Source organism: Erpetoichthys calabaricus, chromosome 2 (genome assembly GCF_900747795.2).
Source record: "Erpetoichthys calabaricus chromosome 2, fErpCal1.3, whole genome shotgun sequence".
Taxonomy (NCBI): Eukaryota; Metazoa; Chordata; class Cladistia; order Polypteriformes; family Polypteridae; genus Erpetoichthys; species Erpetoichthys calabaricus.
The window spans coordinates 44,063,482-44,085,465 of NC_041395.2; the positions used below are offsets into that span (position 1 = coordinate 44,063,482).

The following is a 21,984-nucleotide window of genomic DNA, read 5'->3' on the forward strand; positions in this document are numbered from 1 at the left end:
TCTTGGCACAATCTCAATTTCATCACTAAAGACAACAGACTACCGTTCCTCTTTTCGGACGGTCTATTCCAGGTACCATTATGGGCTTATGTAGTAGTAACAATGAGTAAGTAGCAGTAGTTTCAACCAAATGCATTACCCCAGTCCTGCTTCATGAAAATGAATGAATATAATTTGTGTGGACACTGCTGGTGCTCGCCACTGTAGCCATTCAATCTGCCACAAGCACACATCTGATGCTCTGGTTTTGACATGATATACTTCTGGGCTGTCCAGTGCTTCATCTCTGGCTGTGGATACCCTCTTCTTCTCATGGTCACCCACACCAAAACCAAAACATCTGGTTCATTATGCAATTTCATGGAAACACCATCCTGTTTGTAATGGTCCACTATATGAGCCCCATTCAGACTCCATTAATTGTTCCAACAGTGCATGGTTTAGTCCACTAGGTATGAAGAACACAGAGAGCTGGACAGCATGTGGTAGCACAGACAGCTGTTTCTATAATGCTGTGAATGTGATAGCAGTGATGTGACTTTCTTTAAACTTTGTATTTTTAAATAGAAATACATTACTAAATAATTTCTCTCCTGTTAAACTATTGACCAAGTAAAATAAGTGCATGAGGAAAGTTGTCTCAAAAATAAGTAAGTTTTCTTTTCATTTCAGCTTCTTTACTACTTCAGCTGCTATTTGGTAAGTGTGCTCCTCTTCATGCTATATGTACTAACTGGGTGTCTGACTTTCTACTCAAACTGCATCACTTCATAGTTTGTGGGACTTGTGGATTTCCTTGGCTCAGGTGATAACACTGAATGTTTTTTAAAATGATGGTTGGAAAATGAGACCTTTGCTGTTAATCTTTAGAAACCAGAGATTTAGAATGATTCAGAATTATTTATAAAGATCAAGAATGGAAATGCCATTCTGAGCAGGAGTATATGGAATAGGGAACTGTTCCCTTAAACTTGCTACAAGCAATAAGTGATTTGATGATGTTTGGTACAAATTATTACAATTTCCAAAGATTTCAGAGTTTTTTTAACTGTATTGCAAGTTAATCAAAATTCCTGTAATTTGAAGAGAAAATACATACAAAAAATCTATATAAAATGCAAAGATGATTCACTCACTCATCAACAAAAACACTATTTCCCTTTTAGTTAAAAAGTTAAATTTGGCAGGAGGTATCCACTAAGAAAGGACATTTTGATATATAATATATCAATGTTTAGGGATAAAAACAACACCTACAATTGAAAAACTAAATATTCCAAAATCTAACAAATGCTTCCAATGATCTGATTGAAATTTGGTGATGTTATAGAAAAGGAAACTTAGCTGACATTTGTTTTTTATATGTCGATTCAATGTTTGTTAATACTAATACTGTTCCAAATAGGCTACACTAACACGGTGCGTCCTTTTTCGGCTCAGTGATGAGATGAAGCCAGGACAGGCACAGAGCCACTTGGCTTTTTAGGGTTTCCAGTTAATTCAAATGAAGGCCTCCAGCAGAGGTGATTGGAGGGGCACACAAACAGCGGCACTGACCAATAAGGGTGGATGGATGAATGAAGAAGGAAAAGACACAATATGATATGTGGCATGAAGTGTGAGCAGGAGAATGTCACAATAAGAGAATGTGGAAACATGTCACGTTCAATGTACTGAATTAATTAACAGTGACTTCCTAAGAATATAAATTAAGAACTTATATATGTATTCACTAACTTTCTTAAGCAGTCTTAAAGATAAATATTATCTGGTCATGCTGATTTGTTTGATTTCAGCGTGTTTGAATTAAGCAATACTTCTCCGTCTACAATTTCTAAATCACTTCGTTCATCCTTATTAGTACCTTTAACCATTGGAAAGTTATCTACTTCATCACTTGTGTAGACCTCAGCTATATTTTTTAATTTTCCTTTATTATTCCTGATGTACTTCACCTCCTCCTTGATTGTTCTTTTACTACTAAAACACAGAAAGAATCTCTTTGGGTTATCTTTTGCCTAATCTTCTACTGTATATTCCTCTCCAACTGTCTTTTAGCCTTCCTAATAATTCTTTATTAATTCACTGCAAAGTTTGTTTTTTTTTAATTTCCTACTTATTCCAAATTTAGATAAGTACCTAAGCGTATTAGGGCCACGGAGAAGAAAAAGAAATATGAACACAGTGAAGAAAAAAGCGTATGTCGAGATTAAAGTCGACATCTTGAGTTTATTCTCAACATTTCCACTTTAATCTCGATGTTTATATCAAGATTAAAGTCAACATGTTGACTTTATTCTCATAGTTTATTTTGTCATTAAAGTAGAACGTCATAAACTTCATCTTAAAATCAATATTTAATTTAATAGATTTTCTCAAACCCCATCATAAGTAATGTAGCACATTAAATGCTTGTGTTAAGTGTTCCCCGAGCCATGTTAATCAGTACGTGCTTCTTAAACTGACTTTCAGAATATGTTAATTTCATGATATTCCTGCTCTCTGAACATTTAGGATACTAAGATAAATACTTGATATCATTTTCATGATGAATTGCATTAAAGCATGTATTAAACATGTGGTGGCACGGTGGCATGGAGGTTGTGCTGCTGCCTCGCAGCAAGGGGGTCCCAAGTGTTCCCTGTCTTGAGCTTGCATGTTTTCTGGTGGGTTTACTTGGTGTGCTTCAGTTTCCTTTCAAAGTCATGTAGGATGTGGGGTTTTGTTATGCTAAATTGACCGTAGTGTATGTGTGTGCTCATATTCACCCTGCAATGAGCTGGCGCCCTGTTCAGCAATTGTTCCTGCCTCGCACACAATGCTTGTTGGGATGGGCGCAACCCTGAATGGATAGCATAATTAAACATGTATAAGATTTTTCAAAGTTCTGAACACTCCGTGTCCTACGTTTATAGCTAGTTTTACTTTCACAAAGATGTTTATCGTGTGGTGATTGGTTATGTGGAGAAAGAAAAAGGAAGGATTGGGACTGGGGGTTTGGTACGTCAGATAGAGACAGCATGCATGCAATAAAGAAAACCCGCTCACAATAACATCCATTGAATTCTGCGTTTGTGTCTCTAACCACCAGCTCCCAAACCCAACATTTACACAATATTTCAGTTAAACCAGTGCGATACCCATTCATACATACAGCTTTTTGGAGTCTGGTCACACCTGCCATAAAGGTCCTCTACACTGCACGTACACCTGGGGACTCTTACTGCAAGGGAGCAGCACTGTCGTCATGCCACTGTGTCCCCCTTTGCCCATGTTTAATACCTGCTTTAATGCATTTCATCATGAAAATAATATCAAGTATTTCTCTTGGCATTCTAAATGTTCAGAGAACAGGAATATCATAAAGTGAATGTATTCTGTGTGGCGATCACTGCCTACGCCTCCTCTCAGTGCAAGAGGAAATCAGTTTAAGAAGCATGTACCATTAACAACTGGGTTGGGGAACACTTAATACAAAGCATATAATGTGCTACATTAGTTATGACAGGGTTTGAGAAAATCTAGTACATTAAACATTGATTTTAAAATGAAGTTTACAAAATGCCAAAGTTAAATTAGAGACAGAAACAACGAAGTTAAACTGAACAGTTTTGGTCTTTACATCCGCACTCTTTCAAAATATTGAGAACTGTATTATATTATGGTCACTTGACCCTAGTGGTTCAATCACCTGTACACCCTTAGTTCTATAACAAAATACTAAATCTAGACAGATTTCCCCCCGCATGGGTGCTTTAACATACTGTTTTAAATATACAGTAAGTCATTCCATATAATCAAATAGTGAAAATCATATTTAACAGTAAAATTCAACTCCAACAGACCTTGGCCATACTTTGTATTTTTAAGTAAAATTACATTTATAAATAAATCCTCTCCTGTTGAACTATTTACCAAGTGTGATACGTGTCTGAGGCAAAGCATCTCAAAAATAAAATAAGGTGTTCTAAGCAAATTTTCTTTTCTTTTCAGTCTCCTTACCACTTCATCCTCAGAAAGTGTATTCATGCTCATACCATACATACTAATTGGGTATCTAATGACTTTCTATTCAAACTGCACCAATTTGTAGTTTATTTCATTATGTTTGTGGGACATGTAGATTTACTTAACTCAGATAATAACACTAAAGGGTTTTTAAAGTGATAGCAATAAAATGAGAACTTTTCAAATTTTAGAATGATTCAGAGTTCTTTATCAAAAATGCTCTTCTAAGTAGGATTAAACTGAATAAAGAACTGTTTCCTTGTACTTGTTGCAAGCAATAGTCAATGTGACATTGTCAACAGATATTGTTATAATTACTAAATAAATGAAGATTACTTAATTGTAATGCAAGTTAACCAAACTTCTGAAATGTGAACAGAACATCCATACAGAATAAAGAATATGAAGCAAAATTAATACACATGTGGTGTTCACATTAATGTTTGAAAAATCCCATGATTCTGCTGAGTGAGATGGCTACATTTAGAAATTTGTTAGTAAATAAAAGAGAGTAGGATGTGATGGTGGCCCAATCTCAAGTTCCACTCCAGCTCCTCAAGTTCAGTACCCCTTCCTAGTTGCTGTCTGTGTTGAGTTTACGTGTTCTCCTCATGTTTGTGATTTTTTTTTCTTTGTGTACTCTCATTACTTCCTTCAGTCAGCAGACACAACACATGCACTTCACAACAGGGCATCCTCCTGAAGCTAAGCATGTTCATGCCCAGCCAGTACTTGTTGGGGAGACCATCTAGGGAAAGCTTGGGATGCTACTGAAAGAACCGTTAATGAGGCCAGCCCTGGGGTGCTTACCCTGTGGCCTGTATGTGGATCTAAATACCCCATTGCAGTGATGGGGACACTGCGCTCTAAATATGGTGCTGTCCATCGGATGAGACTTAAAACCAAGGTCCTGAGTCTCTGTGGTAATTAAAGATCCCTGGGCATTTCTCATAAAGAGTAGGGTGTATGCCAATGTCCTGGCTAAACTGCTCACTTCAGCCTAGTCATTCTGGCCCCTAACTCTAATTGGCTATCTTTCTCACTACTTCACCACCTAATAGTTCATGTGTGGTGAGCATACTGGCGTAATATTGTCTGCCATCCCTTCATCCAGTTGGATGTACCATAAACATGTAAAGAATGATTATTGTTATTATTATTCTTTATGCTAAAGCCACACATATTAAGTTACTTGGAGATCATAAATTGGTGCTGTATGTACATGAGTGTAACTTACAATGGACTCGGCTCCCCCATCCAGGATTGGTCCTGCCTTGTGCCCACTACTGCAGGGATAGGCTCTGGCCCCTCGCTACCTTGTTATTTGATGTAGACAAGGGTCATTTTATTTCTGTCATTGGGGTTTTGTCCTCCTTTAGGTACCATCATACACATCTGCTGATGTTTGTTCTCACTAACCAGTGCTATTTTTGTTTACCTTGTAGATGTTAGAGAAATTCTTGGAAAATACAGTAAGAGTTTATGCTTTCCTTACAATGTGTATCTAAAGCTTTCTATGTTTAAGAAAAGTGTTTTATGACTCACAATGCTTTGTGACACTGATGAGCTATGTCTGAACGTTCCCATGCTTCCTGTCCCTATATCACCTCTACTATATACTGTACCATTTTATCACTGCACAAGAAGCCCTGAAAGCCCTTTGGTCAAATCTACAGTATGTTGTTCTGCTCTAAACAAGCATTTGCATTAGCCAGATCAACTACACCACTGCTCAATCTATGGGACAGTCAAGGAGTTTTTAGTGCGAACACTCACCTCTTGTTGTATCAATTTGTGTCGACATAATAAAATTTAAAAGACAGACACCCACACTTATTAAAAAGTGTCCAATACTTGGGGTTGAGTTGGGGTGGTTAATAAATTTCACCTTTAGTTGTGCCAAAAAAGATTCCAGTGCTTAAAAATGTAACACTGAAAAACTGGTGGTACCTCAAAACATTTCAATTCCTGCAGGCGGTACGCCAAGAGAAAAGGTTCAGAAACCTTGCTTTTAGTAGAAAGTGAAAGAAGGACACCGTGTTGGTGTCAAGGTATCACACCATTAAACTTAGATTTGACAAAATCATCTAGGTTTGTTAAGAACATGCTCACACATACAAGATGAAACAACTTTGTTCTGTACATCAAGCGTTACATGTCTCTGCATTCTACCATTAATAACAAGTGTAACCTCCTCAATGCTGCAATACAGGCCTGCAGTCATTCATGCAAACAAGCATACAGGTGGCAAATGTCCTCCTGTGGAATGTGACTATATGCTCTTTCTACCTTGAGGTACAACTGGTAGAAATATATTGCTAATGGATGAGGAGCAGAGACACACTGTCCATTGTAGTCTGATATGTTCATAGCTGGGGAAAGGTGCAGTGAGATTGCTGGCCAGAGGAGTGAAAGAAGACCCTCAAGTTGAATTGCTAGGATGAATGTGAACAGACATTGTTTTTTTAGGCAGAACATATGTCGCATTTCATGCAGGAACAGGATCAGGACTGGCTGGTTTAGGTAGCCATGGTTGATCTTCCCTTTACTGAAACCAGATGTGCCGAGCATTGTACCATCAAGGAACCCACACCATAACACTTACCACAGTCCCTGTCTGTTGTGGCCTTTTACATAATAGATGTAGCTACTCACCAGGTCTCCATCAGTCATGTACGTAACCATTACTCATTTCCTGGCAGAATCTGCCAAACCACCATTCATCTTTCCTGTCACTACATTCAAGGCACCACTGCAGGCTTATTTGGCATTTGGCAAAGAGTAAAGTGTCAGTCATTTGTTAAAAAGGTGCTATATATGCGCCCAACCCGACACAGACTGACACAGAGGCACGTGTAAAATCAACACAAGATTTATTTTTCTTCACCTGTGGGGCACGTCTTCCCCATGATCCCCACAGGCACAACACAGTCCCAAGTTCACAAACACAATAAATCAAAATAAAGCACACTATACTCTTCTTCCTCCTCTACCACTCCTCCCAGGAAACCTTGTCCTCCTCCTCCTGACTCAGACTCCCGAGTGGTGGCCTCTGGCTCCTTTTATTAGGCACCGGAAGTGCTCCAGGTGCTCGATGGCCGAGTCCCAGCTGCACTTCGGGGTGTGGCGAAAGTACTGCCCACATGGGCCCAGCGGTTCCCACTGCAGCACCCTCTGGCCACGCCTGAAGAACCCAACAGGGCTGCACCAAACTGCAACTCCCATGAAGCCCTGCGGGAGTCCATGGCACTGCTGCAACCCAGGGAGGCTGCCATCTAGCGTTCAGGGGAGGTATTGGGTCTCCCATGCTTGCCCCCCCAGGACATATGCTGAAGGGGTGTCCCGGCTGGGCAGGGGCCCCGACCGTCCGTCACACATTCCAGGGTAAGGTGTAATCCCAGTCCTGCTTCAGGAAGATGACTGGATGTGATCTGCATGGACCCTGCTGTTGGGTGCCACTATAGATAGATAGATAGATAGATAGATAGATAGATAGATAGTGTGATGGATGGCTGGCTTCATATTCCGGCCCTCACCCCCAGGCCGCCAGGAGGAGCTCTCCCGACAGCATGGACGGGCCCCGAATTCCAGCAGGGCCTCATGGACTTTGTAGTTTCTACACACAGCCCTGCTGGATACCTTGGGGACCACCGGGAGTCGCTGTAGGGAGGCTCGTGGACTCATATGTGCCCTATAACCTGCAAGTACGTCCTGGTCACGTGAACAGGAGAGATGACATACTTCCAGGTTGAAGAAAAGGACTTTTACCCTGACCCGGAAGTAATAAGGACTTGTGGACTGTTGGGCAGGAACACCTCCGGGTCAGGGAGTATAAAAGGACTCTGGGAAAGCCCAGACACTGAGCTGAGCTGGGAGGTAGGGTGGCTAAGTGTCTGGGAGAAGAGGAGTGATCATTATTGTGCTTTATTATTGATTTATATGAGTAGTGTGGAGTGGAGGGTACTTTGTGCACATGATTGCAAAATAAAAGAGTCTTGGACTTTTACCTGGTGTTTGGAGTGGTACCTGAGGGTTCAAGAGGTGGATCAGAACCTCTACTGCTACAGTAGATAGATACTTTATTAATCCCAAGGGGAAATTCACATACTCCAGCAGCAGCATACTGATACAAAAACAATATTAAATTAAAGAGTAATAAAAGTGCAGGTAAAAACAGACAATAACTTTGAGTAATGTTAACGTTTACCCCTCCGGGTGGAAATGAAGAGTCGCATAGTTTGGGGGAGGAACGATCTCCTCAGTCTGTCAGTGGAGCAGGACAGTGACAGCAGTCTGTTGCTGAAGCTGCTCCTCTGTCTGGAGATGACACTGTTTAGTGGATGAAGTGGATTCTCCATAATTGATAGGAGCCTGCTCAGCGCCCGTCGCTCTGCCACAGATGTCAAATTGTCCAGCTCTATGCCTATAATAGAGCCTGCCTTCCTCACCAGTTTGTCCAGGCGTGAGGCGTCCTTCTTCTTAATGCTGCCTCCCCAGCACACCACCGCGTAGAAGAGGGCGCTCGCCATAACCATCTGATAGAACATCTGCAGCATCTTATTGCAGATGTTGAAGGATGCCAGTCTTCTAAGGAAGTACAGCCTGCTCTGTCCTCTCTTGCACCACAGAGCATCAGTATCGACAGTCCAGTCCAATTTATCTTCCAGCTGCACTCCCAGGTATTTATAGGTCTGCACCCTCTGCACACAGTCACCTCTGACGATCACGGGGTCCATGAGGGGCCTGGGTCTCCTAAAATCCACCACTAGTTCCTTGGTTTTGCTACTGTTCAGTTGTAGGTGGTTTGAGTCGCACCATTTAACAAAGTCCTTGATGAGATTTCTATACTCCTCCTCCTGCCCACTCCTGATGCAGCCCACGATAGCAGTGCCGTCAGCGAACTTTTGTACGTGGCAGGACTCCGAGCTGTATTGGAAGTCCGATGTATATAGGCTGAACAGGACCATAGCCATTTAGTCTGTCATGGCTACTCTTCTGACACCCCGGTTTTGATGTGCCTCCATACTGCCTGGCTATCCAGAGCCACATCTGTGACTATTGATATCCTCGTGTTCTTATCATCGCCAATACCAATGCACTGAGTAGATCTTCTATCTATGTCATTGTGTAAACAGAAGGAAACACCATTGTGCTTTGTGATGGCCCACTATATGAGCCTTGCTCAAACTCCATTAATTGTGTCAACAGTACATGATTATGTCTACCAGGTTGAAAGAACACTTGACAGAGTATTGGATGGCATGTGGTAGCACAGACATTTGTTTCTGTAATTCTGAGAATATGACAGCAGTGATGTGACCGTTACCATATTTTTAAGTAAAAATACATATATAAATAATTCCTCTCCTGTTGAAGTTTTGACTAAGTGTGATAAGCGCACAAGGCGAATCATCTCAAAAATAAATTATGGTGGTCTAAGCAGATTTTCTTTTTGTTTCAGTCTCTTTGTTACGTCAGCGGCTGAATGGTAAGTGTGTTCTTGATCTTGTCATTCATAATAATTAGGTGTCAGATGACTTACTATTCGAACTGCATCACTTCATAATTTATTTCATGACGCATGTAGGACCTTTTTGTAACTCAATATCAGTAATAAGTTTTTAAGGTGGTGGCTAGGAAATGAAGTCTTTGTTGTTAATCTTTAAAAACTAAAGTTTTCAAATAATTAAGAATTGTTTGTCAAAGTGGCGGCACAGTGGCGCAGTGGTAGTGCTGCTGCCTCGCAGTAAGGAGACCTGGGTTCGCTTCCCGGGACCTCCTTGCGTGGAGTTTGCATGTTCTCCCCGTGTCTGCGTGGGTTTCCTCCGGGCGCTCCGGTTTCCTCCCACAGTCCAAAGACATACAGGTTGGGTGGATTGGCGATTCTAAATTGGCCCTAGTGTGTGCTTGGTGTGTGGGTGTTTGTGTGTGTGTCCTGCGGTGGGTTGGCACCCTGCCCAGGATTGGTTCCCTGCCTTGCGCCCTGTGTTGGCTGGGATTGGCTCCAGCAGACCCCCGTGACCCTGTGTTCGGATTCAGCGGGTTGGAAAATGGATGGATGGATGTTTGTCAAAGACTGAGCGTGGAAATACCATCCTAAGCAGGGGTTTGCTGAATAAAGAATTGTTCCCATGAACTTGCTTCAGGTAATAAGCGATTTGATGATTTTTAGCTCAAATCATTATCATTACAATAGACTTGAAGATAATGTCATTTAAATACAAGTTAATCAAAACTTCTGACATGTGAAGAGAAAATCCATATGATATCATTTGAATCAAAATAAGTAGAAACGTAAAATGTGCATGTTAATCTTTGAAATGATTCTGCTGAGCGAGATGGCTACATTTAGAAATGTGTAAGCAATAAAAAGAGTAGGATGGCATAATGGCACAATCTCATCGTTCCTTACAGAGCCATCACCTCTAGTTCAATTCCCCACCTAATTGCTGTCTATGTTGAGTTTACACATTCTACCCATGCTTGTTTGTGTTTTTCTCAGAATTTTTCTTTATCCTAATGTAAGACATGTTAGGTTTTGGAGATCCTAAATTAGTGCTGTGTGTAGATGAATGTGATGTGCAGTGGACTGGACCCCCTATTCAGGATTACTTTCTGCCCTGTGCCCACTACTACAGGAATGGACTCTGGCTCCTGCCACCCTGGTCTGGATTTGAGAATGTTGTTTGATGTAGATAAGGGTCATTTTATTTCTACAATTCAGTTTCATCCTCTCCTTAGGTACCATGATTTTCATTTGCTCATGTGTCTTCTCCCTAACCAGTGCTATTTTTATTTACCTTGCAGATGTTAAAGAAACCCTTTGGATATTCTGTAAGATTTTATGCTTTCCTTACATTGTGAACAGAGATGGGTACAGTAGCCAAAAATTGTACTCAAGTAAGAGTAAAAAAGTATTTGGTAAAAAGACTACTCAAGTACTGAGTAACTGTTTGAACATAATAAATTATTTATTTTTTAGAAATGTTGTAATAAGACAGACAAAAATATAAAATAATGTCCAAATTCTGCTATTTCCAAATAATAAAATTAAAAATGAGTCCAAATAAATAACATTTTTACAAAATAAAGATGCACAAATAACAAAAAGTTCCAAATCTCAGTTTTTCACAACAAAGCTTTTGAAGCCAATACCTACAGTAGGTAACATGTATGTTTGAACAGTGCAGACTACTTACAGTGACAAGATAGTCTGTGCACTGACAGTATAATACTGTATATTCACTTTGTGGTGTAGTGGGTCCACAGCTTCAAAAAAAAAGGCCAGTTCCAAATCCATAAAGCCGTGTCATTCTCCGTAGGCACAATTGCACGACCACGGGGAGTTAATGAGGTAGTTGGAGTGAGTCACACCTGCACGTGCGGGTGCGATCCTTCTCAATTGCTTCATTGGCTTTCTGCGGCATGTGATTAAGGCCCACGGAGACGGGAGTGTATATATACGGGTCTGCAAAGAAAAAAAACAAATGAAGGGGGAATCAAAGAAGAGTGTCTGTAGGGGACTGGCATCGTCACACACTTGCCCTCCAAATAGCACAGTTGATAGAAAATAACATTACAACAAGGCAGCTTGTGCACGTACAAGAAGTCTCACTTTACCATGACTGTCTGTGTATGTCTGGTTAAAATGTGCTTGTTCTTCACTCAGTGAAGTGATGGTTAAGCTTCAGCAGGAGTTGGCTCTCAAGTTCTTGCAGTGAAGCTGTGACCGTTTAGCAGTGAACAGGAGCCCCGCATGACTACAGGAAGTTTGTGTGTGATCATGTGACTGCATGGCTACGTCTGATTGGTGAAACGGAGTCATGTGATTATTGTTGCTACGTCTGATGGTGAAACATAGTCATGTGATTATTGTTGCTACATCTGATTGGTGAAACAGTCATGCAGTAGATCCACTGGTGACTTCTCTCTGGCAAAAATAGCGTATCTGGTGTGTAAATGGATAAAAGTAACGAGTCGAGTGTTGCCCAATGTAGCGGAGTAAGAGTAGCGTTTCTTCTTCACAAATGTACTCAAGTAAAAGTAAAAAGTAGGGTGCAGTAAAATTACTCTTAGAAGTACAATTGTTTTAAAAAGTTACTCAAGTAAATGTAACGGACTAAATGTAACTCATTACTACCCATCTCTGATTGTGAATGTAAAACTATGTGTGTTTAAGATCAGTGTTATATGTTTCACAATGCTTTGAGACACTGATGAATTGTGTCTGAACTTTTCCATGCTCCCTGTCCCTATAACACATCTACTAAACTTGCTGCAAGCAATAAGTGATTTGATGATGTTTGGTACAAATTATTACAATTTCCAAAGATTTCAGAGTTTTTTAACTGTCATGCAAGTTAATCAAAATTCCTGTAATTTGAAGAGAAAAAACAATAAATCCATATAAAATGCAAAGATGATTCACTCACTCATCAACAAAAACACTATTTCCCTTTTAGTTAAAAAGTTTAAATTTGGCAGGAGGTATCCACTAAGAAAGGACATTTTGATATATAATATATCAATGTTTAGAGATAAAAATAACACCTACAATTGAAAAACTAAATATTCCAAAATCTAACAAATGCTTCCAATGATCTGATTGAAATTTGGTGATGTTATAGAAAAGGAAAATTAGCTGACATTTGTTTTTTATATGTCAATTCAATATTTGTTAATAGTAATACTGTTCCAAATAGGCTACACTAACCCGGTGCATACTTTTTTGGATCAGTGATGAGATGAAGCCAGGACAGGCACAGAGCCACTTGGCTTTTTAGGGTTTCCAGTTAATTCAAATGAAGGCCGCCAGCAGAGGTGATTGGAGGGACACACAAACAGCAGCACTGACCAATAGGGTGGATGGACAAATGAAGAAGGAAAAGACACGATATGATATGTGGCATGAAGTGTGAGCAGGAGAATGTCACAATAAGAGAATGTGGAAACATATCACGTTCAATGCACTGAATTAATTAACAGTGACTTCCTAAGAATATGCATCAAGGGTCTATATACTGTATGTATTCACTAACTTTCTTAAGCAGTCTCAAAGATAAATATTATCTGGTCATGCTGATTTGTTTGATTTCAGCGTGTTTGAATTAAGCAGTACTTCTCCGTCTACAATTTCTAAATCACTTCGTTCCTCCTTATTAGTACCTCTAACCACTGGAAAGTTATCCACTTCCTCACTTGTGTAGACCTCATCTATATTTTTTAATTCTCCTTTATTATTCCTGATGCACTTCACCTCCTCCTTGATTGTTCTTTTACTACTAAAACACAGAAAGAATCTCTTTGGGTTATCTTTTGCCTAATCTTCTACTGTATATTCCTTTCCAACTGTCTTTTAGCCTTCCTAATATCATTCTTAATGGTTGCCCTCATGTTTTCATACACCCTACAATTCAATTTGGAGTTATTAGTCTTGTATGCCTTATACAACTATCCATCCATCCATTTTATTTTTTTCCTTTACAGCTTTTTTTAACTCTTTATTAATCCACTGCAAAGTTGTTTTTTTTTAATTTCCTACTTATTCCAAATTTAGGTAAGTACCTACAGAAGCGTATTTGGGCCATAGAGAAGAAAAAAAAAAATACGGACACAGTGAAGAAAAAAAGTGTTTGTCCAGATTAAAGTTGACATCTTGACTTTATTCCCGTAGTTTATTTTGTCATTAAAGTAGAACGTCATAAACTTCATCCTAAAATCAATATTTAATTTACTAGATTTTCTCAAACCCCGTAATAAGTAATGTAGCACATTAAATGCTTGTTACGTGTTCCCCGAGCCATGTTAATCAGTACGTGCTTCTTAAACTGACTTCCAGAATAAGTTAATTTCATGATATTCCTACTCTCTGAACATTTAGAATACAGTAATCCCTCGCTACTTCGCGGTTCACTTTTCACGGATTCACGACTTCGCGGATTTTATATGTAAGCATAGCTAAATATATAACGCGGATTTTTCGCTGCTTCGCGGGTTTCTGCGGACAAAGGGTCTTTTTACTTCTGGTACTTGCTTCCTCAGTTGGTTTGCCCAGTTGATTTCGTACAAGAGATGCTATTGGCGGATGGCTGAGAAGCTACCCAATCAGAGCACACAGTTAAGTTCCTGTGTGCTGCTGATTGGCTCAGCGATGGAGTGCTGTATTAACCAGGAAGTCTCATCTCACTCATTCAGCATTAACGTGCTCCTGCTTCAGGGGTCGTGTCCAAGCGCCAACAGAAGATGCAAATGATTGCAGAAAAGGTAAAAGTTTTGGATATGTTGAAGGAAGGGAACAGCTACACCGCTGCAGGACACCATTACAGCATCAATGAGTCCACGATTCTTTTTATTTAAAAAGGAGGAAAAGCATATAAGATCTACGGCAGCAGTGTCCTTTAACCAGGGCGCAAAACGAGTTGCAAGTGGACGTGATAAGGCAGTAGTCTGGATGGAATCTGCTTTAGAAATCTTTGCAACAAGGTTGACGACGTCATGACCGCCTACAAGCTGCTCTTCGACCGGAAAAAGAAGCAGCGGCAGCAACTGCCGATCACAATGTTTTTGCAGCCTCGCAAAAAAGAGCCAGTTCCTACTACTACTACTACTACGGATACACCTTCGGAAACCGTGGAGGAGGTGCCCCAGGAAATGGCACCGCCGTCTGAAGAGACATTAAATACAGTCATCGGCTGCGCAGTAAAAGTCATCATCACCTTCATCGTCATCATTTTTACTGTGCAGCATATTCATCACCATTATCACGTCATATATAGCTACGTGTACTTCGCTATACAGTAAGTGTAAACTTATATACCGATTTCATATTGCTTAGCAGTTGTCCCTGTTATTAATAGAGTAAAGGGTGGGTTGTAAACAATACAGGCAGGGTTTAAAAACGTCCAAATACACTTTAAATAATTAAAAAAATATGGTGTCCCTACTTCGCGGAAATTCAGTTATCGCGGTCGGCCTTGGAACCTATCTTCCACGATAAGTGAGGGATTACTGTACTAAGATAAATACTTGATATCATTTTCATGATGAATTGCATTAAAGCATGTATTAAACATGTGGTGGCACAGTGGCATGGAGGTTGTGCTGCTGCCTCGCAGCAAGGGGGTCTCAGGTGTTCCCTGTCTTGTGTTTGCATGTTTTCTGGTAGGTTTATTCGGCGTGCTTCAGTTTCCTTTCAAAGTCATGTAGGATGTGGGGTTTTGTTATGCTATATTGACCATAGTGTATGTGTGTGCTCATATTCCCCCTGCAATGAGCTTGCTCCCCGTTCAGGAATTGTTCCTGCCTTGCGCACAGTGCTTGCTGGGATGGGAGCAACCCTGAATGGATTGCATAATTAAACATGTATAACAAAGATTTTTCAAAGTTCTGAACACTCCTTGGTCTAAGTTTTTAACTAGTTTTACTTTCACAAAGACATTTATCGTGTGGTGATTGGTTATGTGGAGAAAGAAAAAGGAAGGATAGGGACTGGGGGTTTGGTACGTCAGATAGAGACAGCACGCATACAATAGAGAAAGCCCGCTCAGAAGAACATCAATTGAATTCTGCGTTTGTGTCTCCGACCACCAGCTCCTGAACCCAACATTTACACAATATTTCAGTTAAACCAGTGCGATATCCATTCATACATCCAGCATTTAGGAGCCTTGTCACACCTGCCATAAAGGTTCTCTACACTGAACGTACACCTGGGGACCCTTACTGCAAGGGAGCAGCACTGCCACCTTGCACCCCTTGCCTATGTTTAATACATGCTTTAATGCATTTCATCATGAAAATAATATCAAGTATTTATCTTGGCATTCTAAATGTTCAGAGAACAGGAATATCATAAAGTGAATGTATTCTGTGTGGCGATCACTGCCTACGCCTCCTCTCAGTGCAAGAGGAAATCAGTTTAAGAAGCACGTACAATTAACAACTGGGTTGAGGAACACTTAATACAAAGCATATAATGTGCTACATTAGTTATGACAGGGTTTGAGAAAATCCAGTACATTAAACATTGATTTTAAAATGAAGTTTACAAAATGCCAAAGTTAAATTAGAGACAGAAACAGCAAGGGTTTAAAGTGGAAATGTCGACTTTATTCTTGACATACACTTTTTTTTCTTCACTGTTTCTGTATTTTTTTTCTTCTCTGTGACCCTAATGCGCTTCTGTAAATACTTGTCCTGTGTTACACGTAAAATGTGTTTAAACCTGTTCCACTGCCATCGACTGTCTCTGCATTTAAAAGCTTATCCCAGTTTATCCCTTTTAGACTTTGCTCATCTGCTCAAATTTTGCCCTACCAAAGTTAAACTGAACAGTTTTGGTCTTTACATCCGCACTCTTTCAAAATATTGAGAACTGTATTATATTATGGTCACTTGACCCTAGTGGTTCAATCACCTGTACACCCTTAGTTCTATTCTGATTATTACAAAATACTAAATCTAGACAGATTTCCCCCCGCATTGGTGCTTTAACATACTGTTTTAAATATACAATAAGTCATTCCATATAATCAAATAGTGAAAATCATATTTAACAGTAAAATTCAACTCCAACAGACCTTGGCCATACTTTGTATTTTTAAGTAAAATTACATTTATAAATAAATCCTCTCCTGTTGAACTATTTACCAAGTGTGATATGTATGTGAGGCAAAGCTCTAAGCAAATTTTCTTTTCATTTCAGTCTCTTTACTACTTCATCCTCAGAATGGTAAGTATTTCAATGCTCATACCATATGTACTAATTGGGTGTCTAATGACTTTCTATTCAAACTGCACCAATTTGTAGTTTATTTCATTATGTTTGTGGAACTTGTAGATTTTCTTAACTCAGATAATAACACTAAAGGGTTTTTAAAGTCTTCCCATGGGCTCACCACCTATGGGAGGGGCCAAGGAAGTCGGGTGCAGTGTGAGTTGGGTGGTGGCCGAAGGCGGGCATCTTGGTGGTCTGATCCTCGGCTACAGAAGCTGGCTCTTGAGACGTGGAATGCCACTTCTCTGAAGGGGAAGGAGCCTGAGCTAATGCGTGAGGTCGACAGGTTCCGGCTAGATATAGTCGGGCTCACCTCGACGCACAGCTTGGACTCTGGAACCAATCTCCTTGAGAGGGGCAGGACTCTCTACCACTCTGGAGTTGCCCCCGGTGAGAGGCGCCGAGGGGGTGTGGGCATATTTATTGCCCCCCCGACCTGGAGCCTGTTCATTGGGGTTTACCCCGGTGGATGAGAGGGTAGTCTCCCTCCGCCTTCGGGTGGGGGGACGGGTCATAACTGTTGTTTGTGCATATGCGCCGAACAGCAGTTTGGAGTACCCACCCTTTTTGGAGTCCCTGGAGGGGGTGATAGAGGGCATACCTTCTGGGGACTCCCTCTTTCTGCTGGTAGACTTCAATGCTTACGTAGGCAATGACAGAGACCTGGAAGGGCGTGATTGGGAGGAATGGCCCCCCCGATCTGAACCCGGGCGGTGTTTTGTTATTGGACTTCTGTGCTCGTCACGGATTGTCCATAATGAACACCATGTTCAAGCATAGGGGTGTTCATATGTGCACTTGGCACCAGGACACCCTAGGCCTCAGTTCGATGATCGACTTTGTGGTCGTGTCATTGGACTTGCGGCCACATGTCTTGGACACTCGGGTGAAGAGAGGGGCGGAGCTGTCAACTGATCACCACCTGGTGGTGAGTAGGCTTCGATGGTGGGGGAGGATGCCGGTCAGGCCTGGTAGGCCCAAACGTGTTGTGAGGGTCTGCTGGGAACGTCTGGCAGAGTCCTCTGTCAAAAGTAGCTTCAACTCCCACCTCCGGTAGAACTTCGACCACATCCCGAGGGAGGTGGGGGACATTGACTCCGAATGGGCCGTGTTCCGTGCCTCTATTGTTGAGGCGGCTGACCGGAGCTGTGGTCGGTGCCAGTCGTGGCGGCAATCCCCGAACCCGTTGGTGGACACCGGCGGTGAGGGATGCTGTCAAGCTGAAGAAGGAGTCCTACAGGACTGTTTTGTCCTGTGGGACTCTGGAGGCAGCTGATAGGTACCGGCAGGCCAAGCGGAATGCGGCCTTGGTGTTTGCTGAGGCAAAAATTGCGTGGGAGGAGTTTGGGGAGGCCATGGAGAACGACTTTCTGACAGCTTCGAGGAGATCTGGTCCACCATCCGGCATCTCAGGAGGGGGAAGCAGTGCAATGTCAACACTGTATATGGTGGGGATGGTGCACTGCTGACCTTGACTCAGGACGTTGTGGGTCGGTGGGGGGAGTACTTCGAAGACCTCCTCAATCCCACTAACATGCCTTCCAATGAGGAAGCAGAGCCTGGGGACTCGCAGGTGGGCTTCCCCATCTCTGGGACTGAGGTCACCGAGGTGGTCAAAAAACTCCTTGGTGGCAGGGCCTTGGGGGTGGATGAGATACGCCCAGAGTTCCTCAAGGCTCTGGCTGTTGTAGGACTGTCTTGGTTGACACGCCTCTGCAACATCACATGGACATCAGGAACAGTGCCTCTAGATTGGCAGACCGGGGTGGTGGTCCCCCTCTTTAAGAAGGGGAACCAAAGGGTGTGTTCCAACTACAGAGGAATCACACTCCTCAGCCACCCTGGAAAAGTCTATTCGGGGGTCCTGGAGAGGAGGGTCCATCGGATAGTCGAACCTCGGATTCAGGAGGAACAGTGTGGTTTTCGTCCTGGTCGTGGAACAGTGGACCAGCTCTACACCCTTAGCAGAGTCCTGGAGGGTGCATGGGAGTTTGCCCAACCAGTCTACATGTGTTTTGTGGACTTGGAAAAGGCGTTCGACCGTGTCCCTCGCAGAATCCTGTTGGGGGTACTCCGAGAGTATGGGGTACCGGACCCCCTGATAAGGGCTGTTCGGTCCCTGTACAACCAGTGTCAGAACTTGGTCCGCATTGCCGGCAGTATGTCAAACCCATTTCCAGTGAGAGTTGGACTCCACCAGGGCTGCCTTTTGTCACCGATTCTGTTCATAACTTTTATGGACAGAATTTCTAGGCGCAGCCAGGGCATTGAGGGGATCCGGTTTGGTGGACTCAGGATTGGGTCACTGCTTTTTGCAGATGATGTTGTCCTGTTTGCTTCATCAGGCCGTGATCTTCAGCTCTCTCTGGATCGGTTCACAGCTGAGTGTGAAGCGGCTGGGATGGGAATCCGCACCTCCAAATCCGAGACCATGGTCCTCAGCCGGAAATGGATGGAGTGCCCTCTCAGGGTTGGGAGCGAGATCCTGCCCCAAGTGGAGGAGTTCAAGTATCTCGGGTCTTGTTCACGAGTGAGGGTAGAATGGAGCGTGAGATCGACAGGCAGATCGGTGCGGCATCTACTGTGATGTGGGCTCTGCATCGGTCTGTTGTGGTGAAAAAGAAGCTAAGCTGTAAGGCAAAGCTCTCAATTTACCAGTCGATCTACATTCCTGCCCTCAGCTATGGTCATGAGCTATGGGTAGTGACCAAAAGAACGAGATCACAAATACAAGCGGCTGAAATGAGTTTCCTCCGTAGGGTGTCTGGGCTTTCCCTTAAAGATAGGGTGAGAAGTTCAGTCATCCGGGAGGGTCTCAGAGTAGAGCCACTGCTCCTCCGCATCGAGAGGAGTCAGATGAGGTGGCTCGGGCATCTGATCAGGATACCTCCTGGACGCCTCCATGGTGAGGTGTTCCGGGCACATCTAACTGAGAGGAGGCCCAGGGGAAGACCCAGGACACGCTGGAAGGACTATGTCTCTCGGCTGGCCTGGGAACGCCTTGGGATTCTCCCAGAAGAGCTTGAAGAAGTGGCCGGGGAGAGGGAAGTCTAGGTATCTCTGCACAAGCTGCTGCCCCCGCAACCTGATCTCTGATAAGCGGAAGAGGATGGATGGATGGATGGGTTTTTAAAGTGATAGCAAGAAAACGAGAACTTTTAGAATTTTAGAATGATTCAGAGTTCTTTATTAAAGATGCTTTTCTAAGTTGGGGTTAAACTGAATAAAGAACTGTTTCCTTGTACTTGTTGCAAGCAATAGTCAATGTGACATTTTCAACAGAAATTGTTATAATTACTAAATAAATGAAGATTACTTAATTGTAATGCAAGTTAACCAAACTTCTGAAATGTGAACAGAACATACATACAGAATAAAGAATATGAAGCAAAATGAATACACTAGTAGTGTTCTCATTAATGTTTGAAAAATTCCATGATTCTGCTGAGTGAGATGGCAACATTTAGAAATTTGTTAATAATTAAAAGAGAGTAGGATGTCATGGTGGCCCAATCTCAAGTTCCACTCCAGCTCCTCGAGTTCAGTACCCCTTCCTAGTTGCTGTCTGTGTTGAGTTTACATGTTCTCCTCATGTTTGTGATTTTTTTTTCTCTGTGTACTTTCATTACTTCCTTCAGTCAGCAGACACAACACATGCACTTCACAACAGGGCATCCACCTGAAGCTAAGCATGTTCATGCCCAGCCAGTACTTGGAAGGGAGACAATCTAGGGAAAGCTTGGGATGCTACCGAAGGAACCGTTAATGAGGCCAGCCCTGGCTGATGGGGACACTGCGCTCTAAATATGGTATTGTCCATCGGATGAGACTTAAAACCAAGGTGCTGAGTCTCTGTGGTAATTAAAGATCCCTGGGCATTTCTCATAAAGAGTAGGGTGTATGCCAATGTCCTGGCTAAACTGCTCACTTCAGCCTAGTCATTCTGGCCCCTAACTCTAATTGGCTATCTTTCTCACTGCTTCACCACCTAATAGTTCATGTGTGGTGAGCATACTGGTGTAAAATTGGCTGCCATCCCTTCATCCAGTTGGATGCACCATAAACATGTAAAGAATGATTATTGTTATTATTATTTTTTATGCTAAAGCTACACATATTAAGTTACTTGGAGATCGTAAATTGGTGCTATATGTACATGAATGTAACTTACAATGGACTCAGCTCCCCTATCCAGGATTGGTCCTGCGTTGTGCCCACTACTGCAGGGTCCCTGTTGTTTGATGTAGACATGGGTCATTTTATTTCTGTCATTGGGGTTTTGTCCTCCTTTAGGTACCATCATACACATCTGCTGATGTTTGTTCTCACTAACCAGTGCTATTTTTGTTTACCTTGTAGATGTTAGAGAAATTCTTGGAAAATACAGTAAGAGTTTATGCTTTCCTTACAATGTGTATCTAAAGCTGTCTGTGTTTAAGAAAAGTGTTTTATGACTCACAATGCTTTGTGACACTGATGAGCTATGTCTGAACTTTCCCATGCTTCCTGTCCCTATATCACCTCTACTATATACTGTACCATTTTATCAATGCACAAGAAGCCCTGAAAGCCCTTTGGTCAAATCTACAGTATGTTGTTCTGCTCTAAACAAGCATTTGCATTAGCCAGATCAACTACACCACTGCTCAATCTATGGGACGGTCAAGGAGTTTTCAGTGCGAACACTCGCCTCATGTTGTATCATTTTGTGTCGACATAATAAAAATTAAAAGACAGGCACCCACACTTTTTAAAAAGTGTCCAATACTTGGGGTTGAATTGAGTTGGGGTGGTTAAAAAATTTCACCTTTAGTTGTGCCAAAAAAGATTCCAGTGCTTAAAAATTTAACACTGAAAAACTGGTGGTACCTCAAAACATTTCAATTCCTGCAGGTGGTACGCCAAGAGAAAAGGTTCAGAAACCTTGCTTTTAGTGGAAAGTGAAATAAGGACACTGTGTTGGTGTCAAGGTGTCACACCATTAAACTGAGATTTGACTAAAAGAATCATCTAGGTTTGTTAAGAACATGCTCACACATACAAGATGAAACAACTTTGTTCTGTACAAACGTTACATGTCTCTGCATTCTACCATTAATAACAAATGTAACCTCCTCAATGCTGCAATAATGCCTGCAGTCATTGATGCATACAGGTGGCAAATGTCCTCCTGTGGAATGTGACTATATGCCCTTTCTACC

At 42.0% G+C, this 21,984-nt stretch overlaps 1 protein-coding gene across 25 annotated transcripts in view; it reads left to right on the forward strand.

The window, feature by feature from the left end:
• The window catches only part of LOC114645814 (nuclear factor 7, brain-like), a 91,910-nt gene that overhangs the window by 43,734 nt on the left and 26,192 nt on the right, over positions 1-21,984 (forward strand). For 12 of the 25 annotated variants that reach the window (XM_028793671.2, XM_028793673.2, XM_051922356.1 and 9 more), the window contains 6 exons: positions 673-699; positions 5,454-5,480; positions 9,470-9,496; positions 10,816-10,842; positions 16,712-16,738; positions 21,143-21,169. The exons of 1 other annotated variant lie outside the window; for it this stretch is intronic. In XM_028793671.2, coding sequence (XP_028649504.1) covers positions 673-699; positions 5,454-5,480; positions 9,470-9,496; positions 10,816-10,842; positions 16,712-16,738; positions 21,143-21,169 — 162 coding nt within the window. The remainder of the gene's footprint in view (positions 1-672; positions 700-5,453; positions 5,481-9,469; positions 9,497-10,815; positions 10,843-16,711; positions 16,739-21,142; positions 21,170-21,984) is intronic. 12 more of the 25 variants (XM_051922361.1, XM_051922365.1, XM_051922368.1 and 9 more) reach the window with 4 other exon arrangements.